At 40.5% G+C, this 23,498-nt stretch overlaps 1 protein-coding gene across 2 annotated transcripts in view; it reads left to right on the top strand.

Annotated features, from left to right (window-relative positions):
* Nucleotides 1-23,498, top strand: part of prdm1b (PR domain containing 1b, with ZNF domain) — a 25,813-nt gene extending 2,315 nt beyond the window's left edge. The window contains exons 2-7 of one of the 2 annotated variants that reach the window (XM_039605508.1): nucleotides 12,805-13,109; nucleotides 16,528-16,647; nucleotides 18,010-18,250; nucleotides 19,967-20,886; nucleotides 20,993-21,121; nucleotides 21,614-23,498. In XM_039605508.1, coding sequence (XP_039461442.1) covers nucleotides 12,939-13,109; nucleotides 16,528-16,647; nucleotides 18,010-18,250; nucleotides 19,967-20,886; nucleotides 20,993-21,121; nucleotides 21,614-22,180 — 2,148 coding nt within the window. In that variant the 5' untranslated portion in view covers nucleotides 12,805-12,938 and the 3' untranslated portion in view covers nucleotides 22,181-23,498. Of the gene's footprint in view, nucleotides 1-12,804; nucleotides 13,110-16,527; nucleotides 16,648-17,656; nucleotides 17,813-18,009; nucleotides 18,251-19,966; nucleotides 20,887-20,992; nucleotides 21,122-21,613 lie in introns of those variants that run through there. The other variant, XM_031738131.2, reaches the window with a different exon arrangement.

The following is a 23,498-nucleotide window of genomic DNA, read 5'->3' as shown; positions in this document are numbered from 1 at the left end:
CAGTATATGTTGCTGTATTCCCGTATTAGCGTTAGTAATGCTCACTCAAAACAGCATCATGGGCTTTTATTGCTGTATGTCCATCTCACAGTAATTTCAAATCTCATTACTAGGTTCCGCATTTACCTCAGTTGTTTCTGAGAGACTGGGCCCTGGTCCAGTATAGGGCAAGAGGTAAAACAGTGTTAACTTTTAAATGACTCTGCTTGTTGTGTTATACACAAATGTGCATTCTGGATGAACATCCGGAAAGATAGGACTGGAACAGAGACAGAGGGAGAAAGAAAAAAAAAGAAACAAAAACAGAGTTTCAGACGGGTAATCTGTCTAATCCACAAAGCTGTGAAAACGACTGGGGAGGAAAGGGGGAGGAAAGGAGGGGAAAGATGGAGAACGGGGAGTCAGAAAGAGGGCTAATTTCAAACTAATTTAGCTAAGGTGATTAAGTGAGACCGGCTTGATGAGAAACCAAGCTGTTAGAAGGCTTGTTACGTTTTATTTACCACTCTGCAAGTCGTTGAAAATGTATGTATTATTAACATTTCCATTAAAAATACATTATAAATAACAATAATAATAATAATAATAATAATGATAATAATGATGATGATGATGATGATGATGATAATAATAATAATAATTATTATTATTATTATTATTATTATAAATAAAATACACTTAATTTGCAAAAAAAAGAAAACCAAGTTTAGGAAACAATAACATGATATCATACCGTACATACATGGATAAGTCAGTGACTGATCTTCTAATAGTTTGTATCATTTGTTTAAATATTTATACTAATTAATAACCTTTTTCTGTGCCAATGCTGTGCAATAGGCATAATGAAAAAGAACAAACTTTGGTGTAATAGCAGGCCACTTAGCCTAAATCATTGCTTTGGCAACTGCCTAACAACTGTATGGCAATAAGTGCTTTAATTGGCAGCAGGCCTGCAGAGTATCACAAATTTTGGGGGCAGCAGGGGATGAAAGTGTACCAGGCCAAGCCACGGGCAGATGGGCGGTTATGGAAGCAGATATTTTGGGCCCAGACCAGACAGCCTTAGCCACCACTGAGCCCTTCAGCAGCCTGACTAGGCTGGCTGGTCCCCTACAGAGGCTGGCTTCAGCCTGGCCTGCATGGTGTGTGCTGTGCAGATGGGCTCTAATTGGCTGGAGAGACCCAGGTAGTTTGCCAGTCCTGAAGACAGAGAGATGAGATTAGCCATGTCAGATTACAGCAGAGCAGAGTCAGACGGTGTCGTCTGACTGCAACAGAGGCCCAGACTCACCCACTGAGACAGAGGAAAGGAGAGGAGGAGGGAAGCGCTGACCTGTTGTTGTTTGAAGGAAAAAATAGAATGGCGATAAATAGGCATGTGCAAATATTATATACACATATATATATGTATATATGACATATGGGCCAAAAAAATGAGAAGTGAGAGGAGTGAGAAATGCAAATTGTATTGAGAAGTCATATGCTGTAGTTACATCTTGAAATACTAGAGCATAAAAATTCACACATATATATATATATATATATACATATATATATATATATATACATAAGGACATGTATATAAAAAAACCCAACCTAAAACACATGATAGAAAAAAACAGACATGTACACATAACACAGAAGTGAACATCATCATTCTCTCCATGCGCTGCTCCTTAACAGATGGTACAGAGTGCATCTGCTGACAGGGATAATCTGTTATTGTTCTGAATATGTTGATTAACATTGGCGTTGCCATTTCAAAATCATATACAAATCACATCCTAACCTTAGCTTGATCCTGGGCTTACCAATGCTGGGAAGCTAATATCTTTGGCTCAAGCTCTAAAACCATGTTAAAATATAACTGAAAGTGCCAGTCCATAAGCTTCTCTTATTAGAAACTGACAATGCAACTATTTTTGTCTTTATTTAGAGACGATAAAAATAAAGCGGCTTGGGGAAGATTTGCAGTGGGTGTTTACAGCCAGTGAGTTGTGCTTCTGCCTTCAAGATATATTTAATCCACTGATCCACAAACAGTGGATCCACATTTATAAAAAAAACAATAACAGTACGATCTTAGTGATCAATTTTACTAAAAACTTTTCCTATTTCTGACTAATATAATCCCGTCGCCTCGCTTTTAAAATACGAGCTTGTTATATTTGCTTCGACAGACAACAAACCTGATACACCCCACCGTCTTTTATATGTTAATTAAGCTGTTGTGCAGTGCAGTCCGACATTAAATTAGTGATTATCGATCGAAGACCGTGGTGGTTTATGTGGCCGGATGCCAAGTATTGATCTGTGGTTAATGTTTTTGTTCTGCAGTACGCATGATGCCTCGGTACAATAAAAGACCAGTGAGATTAAGACAATTAAGGGGTTGATTGTATTCCAAAAGACAAGAAGAAGAAGATTAAATGTGGAGATTTAGGTCAAAGTGATGATGAAGGAAGGAAGGAAGGAGGAGGGGCAGGGAAAAGGAGGAGGGCAAAGAAAAGGTGGGAGGCGGAAGAGAGGGGATTGGGGTCAGAGAAACTGATCACCATTGCATGAGAGGGTTGCCTCTGACTGCGCAAGAGAGTGATAAAAGTAGTGACGGAGGGAGGGAAAGAGGGCAAGCCCTTTTCCTCATAAGACTATGTGAGATTTGCCCTCGAAGCGAGACTGTGTGTCACCTTTTGTACCTGATTTACTCAGAGGGCACTCCTGTCTGAAGAGTTTCCTCATCTGTCTGGACTTCTGAGTTAGCACCGGGTGCTCTGATGTTTTTCTTTTCTTTGGCCTCTCTCTATTTACTCTCATCCAGTTGCCCCTCCTTTCATGGCTCGCCTAATTAGCAGACATTTTTATTGATCCAATGGATTTGGTGCTGAAATCCCCTTCTCTGTCTGCCAGACAGATCTTGGCTAAAGTCTTTCTCCTGAGCTGGTGGGCTGTGAGCTGGGGGAGGGATCCCTAGTACATGGGCCCACCTGTTGACAACAAGCCAAAAGCGTGCAGACTTTGCTACACCCTTAACATCACCCCTTTATTATCCCGATTCTCCAATCACAACATCTTTAAGTCTCCTAATATCCTCTATAGCCCCTCCCAGTGCCCCCCCACCCACCCCACTCTACTTTTGTTGGTTCTTGCTAAATAATAACTGCATGCACTGACTAGAGTTAGCAATAATTAGGGTCTTAGGCTAGCACTGTCTGTTTAGTACAGAAAGTAGCAGATTGAGAGGAACCACTTGCTGGTGATTAAGTAGCATAGACAGATTATGGAAGCATTATAAATCGCAAATTAGCCTCAATGCACAACTAACATCTGTTGACACTGGTTAGACTTATTGTACCAGATATACAATGTTTATATATAATGTTGACTTGTTACATCACATGATAGCGGGGAAAATAACTAATACATTTTACTTAAGTAGTTAGTCAGTAGTACTAAATTTTGAGGTGCTGACTTGAGAGTCTCATACTTTATACTTAGTTTCCATTTAGTCCAAAAGTGTAAAACAGTGCTAGTGTTTTTGTCTACTATATATAACAGACAACTTAGCAAAAATCCCATTTTAAAGTTACACTTAAATACTTGTAATTTATCTCTTCTTTAGTTACATCCATGATAAATGCCAAAAATAAGTTTCACAGGCATAAAATAAAATTTTTACACCAGCAAGGTGATTCCCTGAGAGCTATTCGCTGAAACTATGGCATATTTTAGCATGGTGGGTAGTGTGGCCTTAAAATAAAATTGAGGAAACTGGATAAACAACGACAAAAGAAGAAGTGCCAGCCCTAAAAAAAACTATCTACAGCAGATGAACATTATCTGAAGGTCATGTCCTTGTCATAAACTTGGGATTTTGACCCTGGTTCATTTTTATCCATATAATATATTTTTGATTAGTTTGTTCTTTATTTTTGTCATTTTGAGTTTCACATTCTAGATTTATTTCCTGCTTTATGCTCTTCTCAGTGAACATTGTGTTTTCTTTTGTAATTTATATTATAGTTGTCTTTTGTTAATTCCCAGAGTTTCAGTTTTCCCCCCTAAGTCTGCGTTTCGGCGTCACATATTCACGTGTTTAGTTACTACCGGTTTTATTTTGATAGTCTCTCGTCTCATGTGTGCTGTCTTTAGTTTTGTTTCCCCTTCAGCTGTGTTCCCGTGGTGTTTCCCATTTCCCCAATTACCTTGTGTGCATTTATAGCCTTTATCTTCCCTAACTACTTCATCATGTCGCACTGTCATGAGTTTTCTCTTGTGGATCAGCTGTTTGGCTTCATGAGCTTTGTTTTCGTCCCGTTGGTTTTCACCAAAGCCAAAATAAAGTTTAATTTTTTTGTTTATTTACTCCCTCCGACCAGTCTGCATTTGGGCCCAGAAGTCTAAACAATCCATCAAATGACAGTTAACGTTCCGTTGACTCATCTACTATTCCAAAGAATCCTCATCATGGTCTGAGCAGTAGGCTGTTAAGAAGCCATTCTTAAGGACTAGAGAGAAAAAGCTGAGGTATTGCAAATTACACAAGAACTGGACTGAAAATCAGTGACAACGGGGCTTATAGTGTGATGAATCCAAATTTTAAATATTTTGTTCAAACTCTCATCAATATGTACGGAGGAGGTCAGAGAGAGGCACAACAGTGAGTGTCAACAGCATTCTTTAAAACACAGAGGAGGCTCTACAACAACCTACTTCCTGATAATATTTGTTTTTTAAAAGAGAACGTAGATACAGTTTGAGGGGGGAATTAAAATGAAAACATCCCTGTATCCGTACAACACTAACAAGTTTTTTTCATCTCTGTTTGTGGAGTTGTGACTGTGAAGCTTTGGAATAGACTAAGTGAAGAACTGAAGTAATGTCCCAGCATGACTCAGTTAAAAAAGCGGTGCAGGGAGGAGGTAGGGCTCTGATCGTACGTTCTCACCCACTATTTTCATAAAAGGGATGTGTATATATGTGTGTGGGCACACAAGTATGTTTATCCTTTGTTGTGTTACTGGGGTTATAAAGAATAAATAAATAAAAATCCTTGTAAAAAGTTATAATGAAGAATTTATGATGGACAGGGCATAAACAGGAAGAAAAAGTATAGACTACTAGTTACTAAATAGTAGAAAAGGGTGGGCTCAAATAAGCTTATGCTTCTTCGTACTCATTTTTGAATATGTAAGTTATTTATAATTATTAATGCTTTGTTTTCCTTTTGCTTAGCTTTGTTTGTCTCTTTTTTCTCTGTTGTTGATTATGCTATTTTAACATGTTCAAAATAAAGGTTCAATACAAATACAAATAGAAATTGTTGGGGCTGCCTTTTAACCAGTGGTGTTGGGAGTTTTGCAAAAATTAATGGAATTATGAATGTACAGAAGTACCATCAGATTTCGATCCGCTATGTGATATCATCATTTTTCATTATTTATATCAGGAGAATGATCCCAAGCAAACTGCTAATGCAGGATAAGCATGCCTCGATATAAAAATGCACACTGGAACACTATCAGTCATAAACTGGCCTCCTCAGATCCCAGACCTCAATCTTATTGAAGCAGTGTGCGATCGTGCAGAGACAGTGTGTAACAAAAGGCAGCCACCACCCAAGAAAGAGCTTTGAATGTCGTAAAAGAAGCCTGGAGAAAAATACCTGCAAGAAAGCTTGCGTAAGAAAGTTCAGGCCAAATATTGACTTTCAAACTTATTATAATGCTATAAACTCTGTTTTCTTTCTGTCTCATAAGCTGCACCTACTTCCCTAGCAAAATATAATGAGGGCTGGTTCAATCCTTTCACAAAGTATTGTGCCTTTTTACTTAGAAGTTTTCACACTGCTTTAGTCTTTGTTTGAAAAAAAACAAACAAAACCTACTACCACCTTTGTGTAAAGTTGTTTCAGTGTAACCAGCAACAACAGTAATGTTACTCATGCTGTCAAATAGGGTGGCGTGTGGTGTAATGGTCCACCATTTCTGGTACATCATGTCCCATTTTTTCGATCTGAGGATTGTCATGTTTTTTCTCTGAAGCAGAAAATCATCCCACAGGTTTAACTATTGCAAAACTGTGTTTCTCAATATATCAAAAAAATGGCGAAAGAGAGCTGTGATAATGTGTCCTGCTAACATGTGCAGCTGCATGGTTGACGCCAAGTATCAACAGGGAAATGAAATGCACTGCGTCGGTTTTTGTCGTGGGCCTAGGTTGTCACATTTGTTTGTCTCTTTCACACTTTCTCACCAGGAATTGCAGTGTGACCTAAGATGATCTGATAAAACGAACATTGTCTGAATAATCGGCTCACTTATAAAAGTCGACACAGCTCAGTAATGCAAAGCACAATCAAACATGGTGAATGCATTTGTTTAAAAAGAGTTGTGAACTGTTGCAAATAATATGCAAATGTCCCCAACCGGTGCCATGTCGCACCATTCACATGTTCCCCTTCTGCTCCTACTAACTGCTGTACTGTAAGTGCGAACATTCACGTCTAAACTGAGAGAATCACTGCATCAACTCACAGATACATGGCACCTACATCCTTCGATTAAATGTGTTTTTAAAAGCAGATATTTCCTTTGAGATTTGATAAATGACAGAAGTGAAAAGTTGTATTGTTAAATATGTTTTCTGAAAAACAAGAAGACGCGACTGCTACAGAGCCTGCAGTGCAGAGTGCAGTACGACATTCACCGGTAACACAGCACGATGGACGTCAATGCTAAGAAAAAAAAAAAAAAAAGCCACAATTGTTTGTGGTAGTGACACTGACCGGACACTGAGTTCATATATTTAAACAACCAACACCTTTAAACATTAGCAACTGTAACAAAATTAGCACAAGCATGTCTTTTTGTCATTACCAGGTCAATGTTTACATATAATCAGTTAATCAGTAATGTAGGTGACTAAAGAGAAAACAGCCGGGTACATATTTCTAATAGTAGAATTTTCTCTTAGATTAAATTACAACCATGGTAAAAAGAAAAAAAAGTCCCCTCGTATGGTGCAAAGTTACTGAAGGCAAGTAAACAGACTGATGATGATGTTGCAGATAAAGATGTTGCTTGCTGAGGCCTCTGGCTCGTCCGTCTCTTTCCTTCCTCTTCTGTGATGGCATGCAACCCAGAAGAGGTGTGAAAATGTGATGAGTTATTTTGGTCTGTCACAGTAAACCTCTGAGAAACTCTGGCGTATACTAAAGTTGCTTGTGAGAAAGTGTGAGAAAGTGCTCTCACTTCGTCTTAACCTTGTGTGGATAAAGTGAAATGCTGCAGGCTAAAAAACATGTCAGAGTTCTCATCAATAAAAGTCAACATGCTGAATCTATGCTTTCTACTACATAAACGGCACGTGCAGATTTGCAGGATGGCTGAGGGTGCACGATGATTTGAAATTGTGCTATACTGCCAGTTTTCACTGCAACTTTGAGCCATTGATAAATTGCTTCGCGAAAAAGGAAAGATGCAATCACAACAAGTTTATAAAGCCAGTGCCAGCAGCAGATTTTGCATTGCAACACATTTGCTGAATGATGCAGTTGTAATGAGCTAATAACAGTCATGCTCCGGCTTGCAGATGAAAACTGTACAAATGTATCGTGCACACTTCATTGAAAGGTAAATTTAGCACCCACTGTCATATTTTTCATTCTTTCCTGCAAACTGCCTCTTTCAGTGCCCACAGCGTGCAAGTAGCACTCAAAATAATGTTATTGTCCTTCCATGTTTCCAAGGGATTGAGCGCACCTTCACCGTATTAAACGATGATCAAAGAAAGAAAATAGAGAAATGTGGAACGAAACACTTGCAAACACTTGTCACTAGCCTTCAGAGAGATGGAGGAAATGACAGCGTGCGCCTGCTGTTAGTTTTTTTAACCCTCGTTTGATATCAATGGATACTTTGATAACACAATGACAAAGATAGCACGTCAAAATGCGCTAAAACTGTTTTTGCATTTCAAATTTGTGTTGATCTCCTGACCTGTGGATTTAAGATATTAAATTTCACCCATATGTAAACCTGATGTCTTCCATAAGCCTCAGAGTAGCCTCAGTCTGTTATTTGCTTATCTTCACCACGCAAAGGCATTTCCATGGAAGTTAGTGTCTCTTGAAACTTAACAGGTCTGACGAGTTTGGATTTATACAGACAAAGATATCAGTTTGCTAAATCATGCAGTCATGGCTAAATATAAAATGGATGGACGTTTTTTTTAAAGGGCTGTACAGTATAAGGAGATGCATGTAGCTACATGTATATATACACAAGCAAAATTTTCTGTAGTCCCCTGTCAAAACAAAGCCTCATCGAAACTAATGGGACTTCCTACAACCAGAGACCTCTGTCCATTTAGCAAAACCACACAAACAAAGACGCTTCCAGGAAAACAATTGCCTATGCATGTTAGTGATTAAAAATATAATGTAATCTTACATATTTAACGTTGAGCTAGTGGGGATAATCCTTCTGGTTAAAGGGATATGAAAACTAAGCTCTCCAGACCAAGTAAACAGCCCCCACACCCCACCCCCTATGTGTGAAGTGTGTTGTTTCTATGGCTTCTTCCCATCAGTCATCACTCTGTTATCAAGGACAACAGTTACAGGGAAACAGTAAGGATGCATTAACAGACAAGTAATCCTCTAAAGCATGGCTGTTTACTGTTTACAGCAGCTCAGGAATAAAAAACACCAAGGGAGGGAAGTACCAAAAATACCAAAAGAATAAGAAGAATTGAGGGCACCGAGAAATAAGGCTACAGAGTACCTGTAAACATTATCTGTCCCTAAGATTTGAGGTGTGGCATGTGCCCACTGCAGAAACTGATTTTGACTCACAGCCAAGCAGCTGATGGATTGTTTCCACTTTCATTCTTAGTAAAAAAGAAAATGACTGAACTACAACTGATAGCACAACACCTAACACTGTTGAGCTTGTTGATCCACTACCTTCGTGGCAGACTGTGTGAGTCAAAGTTTCTCTGAGTCTCTTGATGACTCATTGAGCCAGATAAGGCAGTCCAATCTGACACTGAGTTTTCTTTCCTCTGTACAAGTAGTAAAGCCGTACAAGGAATCGATGCATTACACAGCTCAGTTTAAAGTCACTAAAACATTCCCCTTTTACACAAACCCTAAATAAAAGATGCCCTGTGGACAAATCAGGACTGATATTGCGCTTCGTTCCTCCATTGTTAAAGCTGTGCTATTGCCACGCCTTCTCGTAATGATTCCACGAAATGAGATGATTGCTTTGGCAGTAAGTTAGCAATTACGGCCACCACTATAACAACAAATGTTTTGGGCAGTTTGCTAGTCTGGAGCATTCCCATGTATGTTAAAACACAATGCCACAATCTTTTCAGAAGTGGAAATACAAGCAAATTCACTCCAAGGTTAGATTGTGTCCTCATCAAAGAAATTTCAGATTTTGGAGGCCTCCGTTTACCGTCAAATTCCTCTGCATACCAAAGTAAACTCTTTTCAGAGGACTCTATGGCAATTTACAATAACCATTTTAAGGCCTTTAATGCAATGGGACAAAACTATTAATCTATATGTTGTAGAAACAAATGCCTTGACAAAATATCACTTACATAGAATACATGGCAGTTTCCATGAGCTGCTACATTTCACACATGACTTTTTTTGGTCAGTTTTATCAAGCGTATGTATCAGTTTGGAAAATGAAGAATCAGTCTCGATCTTGGCAAAATAGATTTTCCCCAGCGTTGCCTAAATGTTATTTATTTTGTTATTATGTGCAAAAAGGACGTTAAGCTCTTGGAGCACCTCAAATGGTTGTTTTTGGTGTGTGCATGTTTAACAAATGTGTGTATGTTTTTTATAGTGTATGTAATATAAAATAAGTTGTTCAAGTAAAAAAGGATTTGAAATATTTTTTATAATTTTCATGGTCTTGTAGTCTGTTTAAAACTGTGTGAAACTTTGTAGTAGGTAAACGTACGCGTGAGTAATACATGCTAGTAATATATGATCCATGGTGAGAGGAGTTGGGCTGATAAACGTCACAGGAAAATGTGTATTGGTGAGTAAATGTTTGGTTTCTTTTAGTAAAAGTGGGAGGACAGATACGTCACCATAAACTGGCCGAGCAGGTGGCTGCTTTCTCTGCAGCGTTATAAACACTAGAGCGCTGCAGAATTAGACTGTTGCATTGCAACAGGTGTCCACCGAGACCAGACTATTACAAAACACCCAGGTGCCACTTATCAGGTCGCATCATTTGGTCTGATTGTCTCCGTCCAAGACAGCTTGAATAAAGCTGACCTCAGGTTTTTCCTCCACTTATCCTTTTTGTCTCGTCTGGTTTTCTCTCTACCTCCCTCTTCATGGTATAGGCCCAGTTCCTTCTGACCCTCAAGTGAGGTTTCCCTCACTGGAAAAAGTACATCTAAATCTTCTGATGTCCTGGATGCAATGTGTGTCCATGAGTGTGATGAGTCGGCTGGCCTGCTATTATGGAGTGCCGGGTCTTTAGCCTTTGAGCCCTGAGCCTGAGCCCAGACTGTCTGCAAATTAGAGAAATTAGCCCAGCATAGGCGCGGGCCAGTGAAAGAGCCTAAATCCTTATCTCCCCTCCCTTCCTCTCCTCTTCGCCACACACACTTACAGACACGGTCCACCACCACTAAGCCCCACGCCACACTGGGCAGTCAAGCTCCACTCCTGGAATAGCAGTCTTGCCATATGGCAGCCAATTTACTATTTCACCGGGCAAGTTAAGAAAGAAAATGGGGAGAGGAGGGGGGAATGACGGACACAAATGTAGGCTCTATGGTTTAAAAAATATATATGTACAGCTGCATATGAAACTTTATCTTTCAGTTTTTTATGTATTTATTTATTTTTAAATTGATACAATTGAAAATTAATATGTACATAGACATTATCATGTTTGTGATATGTTTATGCAGTTTGTTTTAACTTCTTTTGTATTTACTTTATTATACTTTTAAAGTAATTTTTTCAGGTTTTCTTTAGTGTTTTGGGGAGCGGGTTGCCAAAAATAAATAAATCATAAACTTTTTCGGCACCAGGGATCTCTTGAATTGAGTCTGGTTTTGTCGGTGTCATTGTCAACATTTAGCTTAGTGGACATTATATCATATTTGGTACATACTGTAATGACAATAATAAACCTGTGTAGATAAATTTGTAACATTTTCATGGTTTTATGTTTCATGAATTTCAAAAAGGTTTCACAGAAAATTTTCCATTTGTGATCTAACTGACAAAATCCCATACAGACATATGGGTTCTATGAAATTGGTATTATGAAATCTAAGTAGGCCATATGTCCACTTGAAGAAGCGTCACCTAATCTTTACTCTCTATAGAAACTGTTTTATCTCCTCTCTCCTGTCCTGTCCTGCATATGCAGACAGAACTCTGGGTCAAGGTGACTTGAGCTGGAGTTTTGTGTCACACAAACTAGACCACTGTGCGTTTGAAAGTAAAGAGAACGCTCGCCAGACAGGTGTCTAAGTCTCTTTCCTGTAAGCTCGGTTGACCTGCCCTATATCTGTATGTGTGAATGAACAAATAGCGCCAAAGCCACAACTATTTTCTGCAACTCGGTGTTTGAAAAAGACAGGAAGTAGTGATTTACCTGATATGCCATATATGAGAATTGGGTATCCGTGAAAATTTTTCCATATTTAATAAAAATCAAAACCTGATTTCAGGTTGTGCTCTTTATTTTCTGATGTGCATTTTTCTGAAAATATGTTTATGCCGCTGAGATCTGGGTGCGGGGGGGGGGGGGTCCTCAGTTGAAGACATTCTAAAGTGGGATGTAGGTCAAGGCGATACGGTGGCAGCAGATTGCTCATTAAGTGCCAAACCAAGCAAAAGTCTACGAGTGTGTTTTTCAGTGGCAACAGGCCAGCCATCTGCTCTTCCTTTATTCATTCATTAAGATGCCTTCTTTCTGTGTGCGTGGACGCGTGTGAATGTGTGTGTATGTGTAAGCATTCATCACAACAGCCACTTGGTATCCAAGTGTACAACGTCACTGATGTTGTTGTCCGAAACCAACAGTTGGGTGTCTGATGGCTCTGTCATGTGACCGTAGTGGCTTGTGATTGGCCGGGACACAGAGCTAAAAAAGCTTGGCGCAACCCTGGCACATGAGTTTCTGGTGAGTGGCCGCAGCCGAGTGGATAACCTAAGGAACTATTTGAATCTTTGAAGAAGTAAAGAAGGACTTGAGAGGCAGGAGAGAGTCCATAAAGGAGAAGGCTGATCGGAGAAACAGTTAGGGGATGACATAGCCAAAGAAATGAGGATCCAGCCTTTGAATGAATGTGTAAAAGTAAGTCACAGCTTATTCGTTTTTTCTGGGGGGGTTTTCCTGTAGGAATTATGTTTGAAGATGGATATGAATAAGAATAAGCATAAGATATCAGGCTGACCTGCTGGCTGGTTAAATGGAAAGGTGGTTGTTGAGATGTTGGCCAGGAACAGTATCAATGAATGTGGTTCTTCATGAATGGAAGTAGCTGACTGAATAATGAATGACTAACAACTGGTAGTGAGTCTCAGAAAACTATGGTGGTCTCAGATGTGGTTTTGGATACCTGAACATCAAATCACATTCCTGCATAACTGAGAAGTGAAAAGGCTTAATTTAAAACAGCAGGTTACACAAATTGACTTGAAATAATAAGATATGTTTTGCTTATTTTTTTTTTTTTTGGAACCACAAAGTTCTGTTTCTAAAGGACTAAAAGATTGTTCTCTATCTGCATTTCTCTTTCCAGATCTGGAGCTTTAACCATTGTACCTAAGGCAAGTTAGGTTCCCCAGCTAAACCAAAGTACTCCCATACCAAAGCAACTTCAACCAAACTTAAAGCTTGAATCTATCAAGTGTACTATACTGTATATTGTCGAAAATGACACTGGATAGCACACCTGGAGACATGAGTGGGTGGAAGGAAGTGGACTTCGCTCTCAACTGCACCTACATTGTTCCAGACCAGGTGGCAGACCCCAGCTTCAACTTGCCCAAAGCCATGACCTCCATCCCTCGCAACCTCACCTTTGAATATAGCACAGACAATGAGGTAAGACTGAATTCCCTTTTAAGTTTTTACCCATTGGGTTATAGAGCGGCTAATTATGAAACGTCTTTTAAAGTGCAATACAATGCAACCAGTACACCATGTATATATAAACCAATCAGCCCCCTCATGCAAAGCATGAAATAGCATGTTATAAAAATCTAACAATTTACTATAACTTCGCCCGCAAGCGATTCACTGTCTTTGATGTTGTTACCAGTTTTCAGATTAAAGCTTTAGTGTCTACACTCAATATTGTTATTTATGTGTTACATAACATTCTGTCAGGCCATCTGCAGCGGGCTACTTGGAACAATAGCTCTGCTGACTAATGCATTCTTGATGTATGGGGTAGACTGCACAGTGTGGTGTGAGCGTGTGTTTTGTGTCTGTGTGTGTGTGTAAGTGAGAGAGTGTGTCTCAATAGATAGGCCACTGGCAGCTTGAGGTCAAGGTCTTGTCTTCTGACCACCTTCACTTACTTCTGTTTTGCACATGTCTCGCATTTCAAATAATGCACACAGCCACTCATTTTCTCGGGTCACAAACACATCGGCGCATAGACTTGGAGCAGAATGACAAGAATCAGCTGTTTCCACTAAATGATCTCATTCGAGACTTTATCTTTACAACTGTCATTTTTAACTCCGAATCCTCCTCCACTCAGGTGAGTCAGCCAGTGCAAACACAACTTCTGGTAACATCGCTTTGATAGTCATTGTCGGTCAGTCCGCTGACTGTTGACCCACACTGAAGTAGGATCAGTCCTTTGCCTAGGCATGTCAGTTAATCTGAACAACTATAAACCTGGCCCGCAGTGTGAGTTTAAGAGGGAACTTGTTTTGTACCTGAGAAACACATCATTTTAAAAGAGAAAGCAATGTCACACTCACTTCATCTCTGCTCGCTCTTAAGGCTCAGTACTGCGATACTTGTGGTTGGTTTTGCTGTCCCCTTCCTCTTTTTCTCCTGACATCGTTCCTCTTCTCTTGGTCTCACACTCTAATCTGTTCTTCCTCCTTCTGCAGCATTTACCGCTGCAGGATGAGAAAAGCATGCAAGCTAACATGATAAAAATCACATTGATGGCTGATTCAAATCCCCCACCCTCATTTACTGACCTAAACACAGTACCACCGCTTCATACTCTCACACTATGCCAAACTTGATTTTAGCAGTTTGCTTGTCAGTGCTTGCTGGCATTACTATATGTTGCAGTTTAGCTAACTAGAAAAACAAATATTTACTAAAAGAGAATTAAGCTTGTATGCACGTATGTATGAATGTACCCTGTCAACTGAAAAAACAACAGCTGTGAAATGGGACGTGAAAACAAGAACAAACGCACTCTTATGACTGGAAGTATGAGGGCATGTCCTTTGACTGGTTTCCCTTTCTAAAGATGTTGTCTAGTCTTTCTCCTCGATTCTCTGCCACAAAAGTTGGGAAATTCATTTCCTGTCATAATCATGTAAGCAGCCACTCCTTCATGTGGGATGGTGTACGCACTGCTATCAGGAAAAATCAATTGGAAGGGATTTTTCCCAAGGGTGAGTGATTAATGCTTGATGAGTAAAATCAAAGTAGTCTGAAATAAAACAGTGCAATATGCTCCCCTGCCTTCAAACGGTGTAGCATATTGTTATGCACATCTACACAAGTGTCACACTTGTTTGGCACCAGATTAAGGAGCAGTCTTAGGTCCACTATCTTCTTATTCTTACGAGTTCTTCACATGTTTTCAGGACCGCTTTTTCAACACCTCAGTTTTATAAAGCGTGCCAGGAAAGGTGGAGTAGGGTGAAGGGGGCACGTGGCAGATGGGGCATTAGCAATGAGTGCCAGTAAGAACGGGGTGGGGTGGGGGGCACTGAAGGAGATGGGGAGAAGCGGGTGTTCTGGGGGGAAGGGGCAGTGGGGATTTAGGTTAAAACCAGATGATTAACTTTCGTTGGGGACAGGCAGCCGGCCTGGCATCAGGCTTCACACAAGCTATTTCAATAGAATTCAGAAAAGACGAGGGATTGGAGGAAGGCAGAAGAAAAGGAGGGTCCTCGTGAGGGTGATAGCGTGGCTCCACTTAAGAACGCTCTCCCTCCTTTCTTCCGTTCTTCAACACCCTGCCCTCCCTTCCCCTGCCTATCAACCGAGTTGAACGGAGCGGTTAAGCAGCAGCGGCAGTCGAGCAGCCGCAGCAATTTGTTAGTCACGCAACAGCAGTGAAGTACAATGTCCCTGTCAGACTGGTTCATCACATCCTGGAATCACTTCACTCGCCTCAATGGCTGTTTGACACACACGCGCACCAACATGGTCCTGCTGCTCCCACTGACCTGTTGTTTTTCTAATTAACTGCTTAAACATGATTTGCATGATGAATCGCCACAAATGCCCAGGTGCTTGTCGCATTTTTTTGTCTGTTATGTGTTGACCTTCATATGGAAGTCCATGAAAATCCTCGAGGGCCAGCTTGAGTCAGAATTTCTAGATGGCAGGAAGACCGTTTGTGTTTATGTAAGGCTGAGGATGGGGGTGGCGGTGGCGGTGGAGGCTAAAAGTTTCAGTTAGGGGTCGTGGGTTACTTAAGAAGTGAACATGAAAGTTGTCTGTTCTGCAGATACAGCTTCTTGATAGTGTGTGTGCGTGTTTTAGTGTGTTTTGTAAGTCTTACTTTTCTATTAAGTATAAATAACTAATCAGATCAAACTGTGCCATATCCAGTAAGGCCTCACAATAGATTTTTTTAAACTAAAAAGCAAAAAACAAATACATGCTATAAAGGTACTTCAATAGGCTAAAAATGAGTCAGTTACTGATCATGACCATTACTGCAGAACACCTCAGGCTCTTCTTGGAACATGCTGTACATTATGTGTATGACGTGTGTATTCAGAAGCTGCTAGGACTTGAAACTCCTATAGGGAGTCAGAAGCCTGACTCATTTCCACATATATGGATCATTTCGCAACCATGGATAACAGGATGAAGGCTTTTAAAGAGCGAACAAAACGAGTCTCCTTTTCCATCTTTGTTTGCTGTTGACATTTTGTTGAATTAAAACTATAAAAGTATTAGTATTATTAGTATTAGTGGTGATTTACAAGACATCTGTATTTCTGTCTTTTCTCTCTCTCTCTTTCTGGTGTTTGTGAGGACAGTGGGTCAGAGATCAGTAGAGTATGTCAGAAAGAGTGTAATACCCTTCATTCGTTTAACTCATTAGAGTTGAAAGTGGGTCACCTTGTGGCTCTAGGAGCTGTCTGGGTTAACGTGACAAAGTGACAACAAATGCAACACGGGCCAACAAGCACTAACCCCTACATGTAAACAATGAATAAATAAGTAATTAATACTGTTTCTTTATAAGTGTTGTAGTATGTTTGTACATAAACATCAATGATTTATTTGGCCTGTTTTCCAGGTGACAGGTGTGTTCAGCAAAGAGTACATTCCACAAGGGACTCGTTTCGGCCCTTTGCAAGGAGAAATCTACACCAAAGACAATGTACCCAAGCTGGCCAACAGGAAATACTTCTGGAGGGTAAGGGAAACCACATGCTTTACAAGCTTTTTCATACACTGACATTTAAGCATAAACCAACCCATTGGCAAGGTACTGCTTAAGAAGGGGAAAGTTTCAAGCCTAAATGTGAAAAAATGACACTGGGAAAAGACAAGAAATGACTATGGACAGGTCTGTTATTCATGAAAAAAAACAAAAAAAAACAGAAAACACTGGTTGCTCAGAGGCAGAAGTTTCACATCAAGTCTGTGTCCATACGTCAATAGGGGAAAGAAACGCGTTCACACAGATTGCACTGCCGCACAGAAGTTTTGGTCAAAATTTTAGAGGAAGTTGTGACCGCCGGTGGCACGTAACAGTGGACTGGAATGCTTACACAGTCATGAGAGTCATACCGGCACTGAAGCCCTATGCAACATGTGTCACATGCACAAAGGATAGGACTATTTTTCATAATCCACACACACATATTCACAGAATCTTATCTTTCTGCTCTTTTTCAGTTAGATTTTTTGCTTTCACAAAGCAATCCTGACTCAGCTTGTGTCACTCAGGAAATTTTGCATTGTGCTGAGTCAATTCCCATAAGGAGTTTTTACTGCCATGCTACGTATTTTCCTTCCGGCTTCACTTCCTGTAAACCTGTAAGGGGTGTTCCTTAACCACAAGAGTGAAAGTCGCCGTTCCACGGAAGTGATTATGTTATCAGCCGCATGACACAGGTGTATGACATGTGCAGACGTGCTGCCAAAGGCATGCCTCGCGTTTGGCTGGCTGCCAGCTTCTCTTACATTTCGCTTTCTTGTTTATTATCACAGAGCAGCAGATGTGTCATCTTCTTTTCTTTTGAAATACGGGATCGTAATCGTAATTAACAACGGGAATTTATCCGACAAATGTAATTAACTGAAACCACCACCAAAAAAAGAATTGATAGAGGTGGCAAGGCAAGAGACAGAGAGGGAGAGAGACAGAGAGGGGGAGAGAGAGAGAGGGAGAGACTGACAGAGAGAGAGACCCCGCCCACTAAGTCTCAAAAGCAGTACATTCACTCAGCACTCAACACATGCAAGACTAACTGTCAGCACACACAGTGGAGAGGTGTAAGGCACAAACAAAAGGAGCAAAATACTGTCACTGATAACTGAAGAGGATACAGGATATTCAATTGCCCATGGCAGAGGTGACTATTTTTACTTGAAGTTTTAATTTTACTTGTTTTTCATTGATTTTTTTTTTTTTTTACTATTTAAGCAACATTCCAATACTGTCCCAATAGATGACTACTAGAGTGGTAATCTATATATTGATATATATATATTTACATATATATATATATATGTTGTAATTTTGCCTTCTCTTCTTCTTCATCCTGTACAGATTTATAGCGGTGGGCAGCTCCAACACTTCATTGATGGCTACGATGTCCACAGGAGCAATTGGATGCGCTATGTCAACCCTGCCCGCTCTCTTGCCGAACAGAACCTGGTGGCATGCCAGAACGGACGGGACATTTACTTCTACACCATCCGTCCTGTGGAGCCCAAACAGGAGCTGCTGGTCTGGTACAGTCCGGAGTTCGCCCAGAGGCTCTGCGGCCAGCAAGACGATATCAAACAGAGTGAGTGCAGCAGGAATGTAAAATCTTTCTACCCGGGACACTGATATAATAGTTTTGCTCTGTAGAACTTAAAGTGGACAAGCTTAACTAATATGCTGAACCACCGGAAGCAAATCGCATTGGTCCCTTATTACTTTCTGAGATGTAAGCTGTTGAAAGTATAGCATAGTGGCTGATTTGTGTTTTGATTTGGCCTTTACTTTAAAAACTTTTTAGCGGGCCTAAGTTTCATATAAAGAAGTGAAAGGAAGTTGATTACCAGCTGTAGCGGTGAGGCAGGACAATGACTTGAAAACCACTTTTGTATTTTTAAGCACAATATCCAATAAAGTGACAGATTTAGATCAGTGCAATGACTAAACAAGTGTCACAAAGACTGTGCGATAACTGTTATCAGTGAAATTCTTTCACTTCAAAGTGAATGAAGACACGTTATTCCATTCCTGAAAAAAGGCCTGATGTTATCTCTTTTACCAACAAACAAGTTAGCTGATTTGATTCTTTTTCTTTCTGTTTGACTTACACAATAGTGAGGTGAATTTTAAAAAGATCATGGGGAATGTATGAGCCACACGCAGACGAAGCAGATCTCCGCCTTTTGTGAGATGTTTGTTATTCATTGTAGGATTGAAGGAAAGCAAGAGTAATCTCAGGTGTATAATGGCTGGTCAAAGTACCTTTGTGAGTCACCGGTTTTCAGCTATTAGTAGAACATCAGGTCTTTCCCTCATCACCATGACAGATGAGGGTAAGTCTGGTGATTCATTCCAACTGGATACACAAGCCTTGTCGCCGTTCTTCTTGGTGACTAATGCTAAGGCAAGGCAAGGTATTATTGCCTTATTTTATCATCTTAAGTATCTTGAAAGCATTTACCTTCCTTTTAGTCACGGGCCTGGACTGTTAACTGTTGCGTGCTAGATATTCCGGGTTGATTAAACGAATGCAATCAAGTTTGACAGCTAGTTTTCTGGAACCGGTTGCCTATGCTTTCTGGCATCAATGAAATGCACAGGGTGATAAAAATGTCTCAAGGCCATTTTAATCAGCTTGTTTTTAAAGTACAATACAAGCTGATCTATAAAGCTCGAGTCCCTATAAGCTGATGCTTCCTAATTTACGTTTTATTGATGTAAAACACTATAAACACTTTGGCAAATTGTTGATAATAAAGTTATGCAAAAGGAGCCGTATGATCCACTCATAGTTTAAGTATAACTCGCATAGTGAAATCTTGCAGTAGCCGAGAAGGGCTAATTTTGACAAATAACATGCGTGGAAATGCTATCTCAAAACAAAGAAAGCAAAGGAAAAAAGGAAGAGATGTTTCTTTCTGTACGGTAAGACAGTTACTGTATACCCAGAAAAGGTTTCACAAACGAAACTCAGTCTTGCTGCCCATACATGACACATACAGACTCCCCCTCAATTTACCACCAACTCTTTCTCCCACACCAAAAGAACTTCAGTGATTGCCGAACAGAAACCTGTCATCTATGATTTACACATCATGTCAAAACCGAAACTACTATCATTTACCATATGAAGAAGCACCTTCTGTGGGTGGATGTCCCATAATGCCTGTAAAACATGTTTAACTTACACAACGAGCATTATATTAAACTGACTGCCTACTTTTTTGCCCTCTGTTTGATGTGGTGATTTCATCACACGCTGTTAAAAAGCTAAATACGTGTATTTATTTCTCTGTGACAGAATACACGAGTAACAATGAAGACCAAGAGCACGAGTATGTGAAACAGCACTTACCTCAGCAGACGTGGCTCAAAGAAAGAGCAAAGGAAGGGGTAAAAGACGGGAAGGACGGTGACACAGAAGAAAAGATTGACGTGGAGATGTTGGAGAGAGACACTCCACCTGACACACCTGATGACCAGATAATTGACTTCAGCAAAAAAGATGAGAAGGACGATAAGGATCCAGAAGGAAGGGGCATCATTCCTTCCCCTCAGCTGGAGCACAGAGAGCCCAGTCTGGGCTTAAATCATCCTTACTTGCCAGATCACTACTCTACATTCCCAGCTCCACATAGGAATTTTCCTCTTCACCTCCACGGGCTCTATGGGCACAGGGAGGGCCTGGTGTCATCTTACCCCCCATTACAGTCCAGACCTCTCCAGCCCTCTTATCAATTCCTTCCTCCCTACAACCCACATTATCCTCGCCTCCTGCTCCCCCCATACTCTCCTCCCTTTCATGGGATGCTGTCATCGAGAGGATCGCTCCAATACAGCAGCTACCTCGGCGCTGACGGACTCCCGTATCCCCCTATCAGCGCACCTAATCTTCTTCCAGTGTCTCTCTCCTACTCCCCATCTCCACAAGGAGGTCTGAAAGAGCTAACACCAAATATTTCCCCGCCGAGAGGAGCCCCAGCCACTCCAGAGCTCTCCCCTCCCGCCAAGCCCAACAGCCACCATCAGTCCCCTGAGCAGTCTCCCTCTGGCTGTGAGGAGGCTATGAACCTAAGCCTGGCTACAACCAAAAGCAGCACTGCACCACGCAATGGGCCTGGTCACAAATCCCTGCCCTATCCACTAAAGAAGCAGAATGGAAAGATCAAGTATGAATGTAATATCTGCTCAAAGACCTTCGGACAGCTGTCAAACCTCAAGGTAACAACATTAACTTCATTTTAATAAATTCCTAACTTTACACTTATTACTGTTGTTCCTTAATACTCATGACTTCTCTTTGTATAATTTCTATAATTTTCTCTAGGTTCACCTCCGAGTGCACAGTGGCGAGAGACCATTCCAGTGTAACCTATGTAAAAAGAGCTTCACTCAGCTTGCCCACCTACAGAAACATCACCTGGTCCACACGGGAGAGAAACCACATGAATGTCAGGTATGTTGGTAATCCTAACCTTTGTGTGGTTTTTTATCTTCCTTTTTACATGCTTCATATGCAAGCTCTTTACTCAGAAAATGTTACTGTTTGTTGTTTAAACCTTACTCTTCACTTAAGAAATGTTGATGTAAAACCGAGAGTATGAGAGACACAGAGAAACTCAGTGTATACACAAAACAGGTAACCGCTTTCTGACTCACATACCTTTCTGGTAATGCAGTGTCTATTTGATTTTCACCGAGCCACAACCCAGTTTGTCATGCAACAGCATCTTTATGCTTTTGTTTGCTTATGTGACACTGTGGGTGTGAAGTTTGTTGGATGGAGCTCGTTTTACCCAGAGAACTGGAATAACATGATCAATCCTGATACCATAATATGACATCATTTATCAGAGTTGAACCTAAACACAACTAGGTGGTTCACTTTAGAATTAGTCATGTGTACGTTACTCACAGAAGTGTTGACCTTTCACACCATGTCTTCCAGGTGTGCCACAAGCGCTTCAGCAGCACCAGCAACTTGAAAACACATCTACGACTACACTCTGGGGAAAAGCCTTACCAGTGCAAGCTGTGCAACACCAAGTTCACGCAGTACATCCACCTCAAACTGCACCGCCGTCTCCACAGCAGCCGCGACCGTCCCTACCGCTGCCAGCTCTGCGCCCAGGCCTTTTTCCACCATTTCTCTCTCTGCATCCACCAGCGCAGCACCTGCCCAGCTAACTCCAGCACGCCTGCCAATGTGCACATGAAAGAGATGGTGGAGCGGTTTGATGCCAGCCAAGAGGCAGACGCGCTCACAGAAACAGCATCAGCGTCTCAGGTTGGGGAAGCCGTCGAGCACTGGCTGGCTCGTACCTTAGAAGGTGAAGGAAAAGAAGACCAGAAGGAGGCCACCATGCTGCTAAAAGCTCTGACTGCGGCTATTAATGCACCACTGACACCCATGACCCAATCGGCACCACACCATAATCCTCCTCTCGCCTACCAGGAGAGGGCCAGCGTCGTTCATCTCCACAAACGGTCATCTGTGAAAACAGAAGGACAGTGAGAAGGAATATAAAGTTGAACATACAGCATATAATCTACCAAGAATATGAGTGTCACCAAATGAAATCTCCTAATGTGCCATACGAGGCATAACAAGGAATATTAACTTACCCAATCCAATGAGCACAACACCAAAAGAAGAGCATTCCAAAGACTGGGTGATAGTATTCAGTGATTGTACTTTCTCCCAAAACCTCAGTTAAAAAAGATAAACATGGGAGGTGTTGTTAAGCTGTGAAGTATTTAAAAACCCTTTTACTCAGGTAGACGATTGTTTTTTTTTTTGTGCTTTAACTTATTCCTTTTTTAAATGCCATCAGCGTTATTTATTTAGTTGTTTCTTAGTTTGTTTTTTTCTAGTAGTATTATTTTTGTGTGTTTGCGTCTGTGTGTTGACGTTTCCAAAGAGATTTTGAGCTCTTGGTAAGACCGCAAATGGACTCAGGAACAACAACGTGGCACGAACCTGTGGATGAGCCTTCATTTGTTATATTGTACTGTGTGCGTTATTTTCAGTGATAGCACAAACCAGCTCCTAATTTTGTCTGCGATTGTCTTATTTATTTATGATAAAGGGAAACTTGATATGTCCTGAAACTGCGTGAGAATAAGCATTTGCCAAAATTACAATCAAAAAACATGAATATGTAGCACTGTTTTCAGATAGTTATTTAACTCATTCTTACATTCTAAAGAGATTCAGTCAAAGCATTATTCACCTCTTTGATGATTAGTTGCCAACTTGGATATCAAAGACACACCGTCCTGATCAAACCATAATGTAGCCAAAAGAAACAAAAGACAAGATTCAGTGTAAACACGGTTATTTAAACAGGTTCCTCTGGAAACAAACAGGTTTTTTCTTTCTTACAGCTTTCTGCTGGATTCAAACGTTTTACATATTTCTTACACAAAAGTTTCACTCCAGATGTTACTGCAAAAAAAAAACCAAAAGAAAAAGAGCTTCATCCAAATCTTAACTGAAACATTGGTACCTCATTCAGCAATACAAAAAAAAAACTATGTGCAAACAAAGGGGCACAATTTTCTAGCTTTTTAATACTTTTGTATTGTGGCACTGTAATGATAATGCAGCGATATCTGTATGCTTTTGCCTAAAGGTAACTAGGAACCATTCTTTAAACCTTATACTATTGAGTTTCTTTGTTTTTAGTGCTTTTACTGTACAGTATGTTTGTTTATGTAGTTTATTTTTGCAAACACGTTATGATATGTTAAGAATTTATATGTGAGAGACTATTTTGATGATACTTTTATATTTACATGATGTAGCATATTAAAGCTATTGTTTCTATACA

This window comes from Oreochromis aureus, linkage group 22, assembly GCF_013358895.1.
Source record: "Oreochromis aureus strain Israel breed Guangdong linkage group 22, ZZ_aureus, whole genome shotgun sequence".
Lineage (NCBI taxonomy): Eukaryota > Metazoa > Chordata > Actinopteri > Cichliformes > Cichlidae > Oreochromis > Oreochromis aureus.
This window is presented reverse-complemented; position numbering and strand designations above follow the sequence as displayed.